This window comes from Cyprinodon variegatus, unplaced genomic scaffold (assembly GCF_000732505.1).
Source record: "Cyprinodon variegatus isolate N-32 unplaced genomic scaffold, C_variegatus-1.0 Scaffold1754, whole genome shotgun sequence".
Taxonomy (NCBI): domain Eukaryota; kingdom Metazoa; phylum Chordata; class Actinopteri; order Cyprinodontiformes; family Cyprinodontidae; genus Cyprinodon; species Cyprinodon variegatus.
Window position 1 is genome coordinate 14971 of NW_015152207.1, and position 4188 is coordinate 19158.

Genomic DNA, 4188 nt, shown 5'->3' on the forward strand with positions numbered 1-4188 from the left:
AGAGCAAATGTAATGAAATAAACCTTAGTCAGTTAAATAACATACTGCTGTCATTTTGCACATCTCTGATGTTTCTGCTATTTTCACATATCCATTACTGTAAAAACATCCTTAGCTGTATATTGGTTATGTATTCCCCAGGTGCACAGTTTTTATATTGTTAAAACAATTTACAGTACAGTATATTATTGTTTATGTTTGAACTCTTCCCTATTTTGTTATTCTTAGACATTTTTCTAAGATCCACATTTGTGACCTTTTTTTTCTATGATCTTTTGTACTACTGTAAACACCAGAATTTCCCCATTATGGGACAATAAAGGGATTTTTTTTTCTATTTTATCCTATAAAAGGGATATAAAGATATAAGTCAATCTAAACAATGTACCGGTATGTATAAAAAAATGATTTGCAAAATCTCTTATATTCATCAACAAAAAATACTTAGTTAAGGTAATTGCTAAAATATCAATTAAAAAATAATATCAGATAAAAAAATATCAGAATAAATAAAATCCTATCAGATTTATAGTCCCACACTGCAGATATATTAGAATCTGTCCTCAAATTACAGCCAAACCCATATACACAGTAACAGATAAAAACCTTTATATAAATAAAACAATACCAGCCACATATCTGGCTCAACCACTATTAAAACAACTATTTTCATTAATTTCAGATGGAACTACATACTATATTATATTAAACGGAACTTCCAATATTCACCACTGTTCGGCACCAAGTACCTTTTTCCTCTGATCACGGAGCATGTTTTGCAATGAATCATGGGATATCCAAGGATAGATAGGATACATCTGACCCATCCTTTAAACCAGGCAAAAGGAAATACATTTGTAGGCCGCATNTTCAGGGTGAGGTGGTAATTACTCTTTCCATGTTGGGTCTACATGAGGGAGCAGATGTGGAGAAGCTTAAACAAGAGAATGAGCAACACCATGACCTGATCCAGAGCAACTTTATGGACACATATCTTAACCTGACCATTAAAACCATGGTAATAATGGACTGGCTGGCCACACGCTGTCCTACAGCAGCCTATGCAATGAAGGTGGACTCTGACATGTTCTTAAACATCGATAACTTGGTGCTCATGCTGCAGAAGCCAGGGATCCCAAAGCTGAACTATCTAACGGGAATGCTTATGTGGGACATCCCGGTTATCCGATCAAAGAGCTCCAAGTGGTACGTTCCTGAGGAGATGTACCCTGATCCCAAATATCCCACATACACCCTGGGCATGGGGTATGTCTTTTCCAACGATCTTCCTGCTAAATTTGTCGAGGTCTCAAAATCTATCAAACCTTTTAATATAGAGGATGCTTATATTGGAATGTGCATGAAAAAGCTTGGACTTTCACTGACGCCTCCACCCAACCCTTCCCAATTCAAGACGTATAATTCAAAATATGATCGCTGTGAATTCTCTACGATCATTACATACATTCTTGGCTCTTCAGAAAATCTGATAAAATACTGGTCAGACTATAAGAAGCCCGGGCCACATTGTTAGAGCTTTTAACACGATGAAACACTATGAAACACTTGGGTTTTTAAAAAGAGTTATTAAAAAAATTGGTTTGACTTTATAGATGCACTGCAATTATTGTTACTTCCTAAGCTATTTTATTTAAAATCTCATACAGATGCCTCATGAAGCAAGGTGGTAAAGTAGATTGATCTTCATCTTACAAAATGTAAACTATAAAGGGACTTCTTGTTCAGTATTTCTTTATGTGTATATGTGCTTTTCTGATTGCTTTTGATTAGAAAGCTCTATACTTTATTTAAATGGAGTGGTATTTACTTAATTTACTTAATAATGGATAAAAAAAAAACAGAAAAATGATTTGATAGCATTAAAAAAAGGTATAGCTTAATTAAACGGGATAAAATTCAGCTGTAATCATCAGGGAATAGGTTAAATTATGTTGGCTATGTCTTATTATGTGGAATTACAGGGTACATAAACTGTTCAGTCCGTACATTTAAAACAATGTTATTTGACTTTTGAAATAAAATGTGAAAGTATGAATTTTGAATTTTATTTGTTTTTTTATTTGATCTAGATTTCCCCAGGGCCATTCTATAATGTGACTGTGAGTTTATCTAACCTTTTACTGTGGCTCTGGCTTGTCTGTTTAGAGTCCTTATCCTGCTGCAAGGTGAATCATCACCTCAGTCCTCCCGTGTTTTGCTCTCAGGATTTCCCAGAATTAAGTGTCATCTTTTCAACAACTGTGACTAGCTTCCCTCATCCTACATGACAAAACATGATGCCTCTGCCCCTGTCGGATGATGTACACAGGTTTTTGTTGAGTATTGGTGTACAGCAGACTCNTACTCTTTTCATGTTGGGTCTCCATGAGGGAGCAGATGTGGAGAAGCTTAAACAAGAGAATGAGCAACACCATGACCTGATCCAGAGCAACTTTATGGACACATATCTTAACCTGACCATTAAAACCATGGTAATAATGGACTGGCTGGCCACACGCTGCCCTACAGCAGCCTATGCAATGAAGGTGGACTCTGATATGTTCTTAAACATCAATAACTTGGTTTTCATGCTGCAGAAGCCAGGGATCCCAAAGTTGAACTATCTAACAGGAAGGCTTATGAGGGACATCCCAGTTATCCGATCAAAGAACTCCAAGTGGTACGTTCCTGAGGAGATGTACCCTGATCCCAAATATCCCACATACACCCTGGGCATGGGGTATGTCTTTTCCAACGATCTTCCTGCTAAATTTGTCGAGGTCTCAAAATCTATCAAACCTTTTAATATAGAGGATGCTTATATTGGAATGTGCATGAAAAAGCTTGGACTTTCACCGACGCCTCCACCAAACCCTTCCCAATTCAAGATGTATAATTCAAAATATGATCGCTGTGAATTCTCTAAGATCATTACATACATTCTTGGCTCTTCAGAAAACCTTATAAAATACTGGTCAGACTATAAGAAGCCCGGACCACATTGTTAGAGCTTTTAACACGATGAAACACTATGAAACACTTGGGTTTGGGCTTTCAAAAATTGGTTTGACTTTATAGATGCACTGCTATCACAGTGCGAAATATGGGGGGGTCCGGGGGGGCTCGACCCCCCGATTAACTCATGAGACCCCCTGAAAGCCTCAAAAGCAAAATTTAAAGGGGGTCTTAAATTGAGTCAAAAAAATGAAAAATAAAATATTTTTTGTCACTAATGGTCACTAAAATGTTTTTAAGCTCAACATGTCCAGTATTTCAAATTCAAAACCTTTATTCAAAAATATGTTCTGTTTTTTGTCAAGTGGAACCAGTCAATCCTGTTCGCGTATGTAAATTAGCCATGTGCTTTTCCGCAGTTAATAACACGGGCAACCAGACGCGGAACAGATTGGACAGATCTGACTCAATAATAATTAAAACAACTATTTTCGTCAATTTCAGATGGAACTATTCACAGACTTTTATTATATTAAACTGAACTTCCATTATTCACCACTCTTCGGCGCCAAGTAACCTTTCCTTTAATTACGGAGCAGCCGGCTTGCTTGGTCTCGCAATGAATCCTGGGTAAACCAAGGATAACGAGGATACATCGGACCCGTCCTTCAAATCAGGCAAAAAGAAGGACGCATTTTAAGGTCGCATAACGAGGAGTCTTGGAATCCGACCAGACCTCGGCGGCGAGCTATGATATAATCGTCCTTTGAATCTGGCCGCGTCCCAGGTTTTCGAACAGAGCACATGTCTTTAGTCCTGTTTGTCGACCTCAATGGACCTCCTCTGGACAAATTTGACCCAGTTCCATTCGTCGGAAACTGGATTAAAGCGGGACATATGTGTGTGTGTGTGTGTGTGTGTGTGTGAAAGAGAGAGACAGACAGAGAGACAGACAGACAGTCTTTGTGAGTGTGTGTGTTTTCATAGACTGACTGTCTGCTCAGGCCCTTGCCCGCTCCACCAGATTCACAGAAAACTTCATCCACCAAGCTGTCAGGAAGCAAAACTCTCTCCCCACAGCCAGATCCTCCAGGCTGTCAGAAAGCTGACCCCCCTCAGAAAAAAATCATCCCGGACAAACTGTCTCCTGCACTACTATTATTACTATATTTATTTACTGTTCTGTTACAAATATATTCTACATAATTGGTCATAATAATAATATTTTTATCT

General features: G+C 38.0%; 2 protein-coding genes across 2 annotated transcripts in view; both read left to right on the forward strand.

Annotated features, from left to right (window-relative positions):
• The window catches only part of LOC107104467 (beta-1,3-galactosyltransferase 2-like), a 15276-nt gene extending 13246 nt beyond the window's left edge, over nucleotides 1-2030 (forward strand). Inside the window, exon 3 of the mRNA XM_015404463.1 lies at nucleotides 881-2030. Coding sequence (XP_015259949.1) covers nucleotides 881-1534 — 654 coding nt within the window. The 3' untranslated portion in view covers nucleotides 1535-2030. The remainder of the gene's footprint in view (nucleotides 1-880) is intronic.
• Nucleotides 2031-2294: 264 nt separating this feature from the next.
• LOC107104464 (beta-1,3-galactosyltransferase 2-like) lies at nucleotides 2295-3045 on the forward strand. The gene has a single exon (XM_015404462.1). The coding sequence runs from the start codon at nucleotides 2295-2297 to the stop codon at nucleotides 3006-3008; it is 714 nt and encodes a 237-aa protein (XP_015259948.1). The 3' UTR covers nucleotides 3009-3045.
• The last annotated feature ends 1143 nt before the right edge of the window (nucleotides 3046-4188 follow it).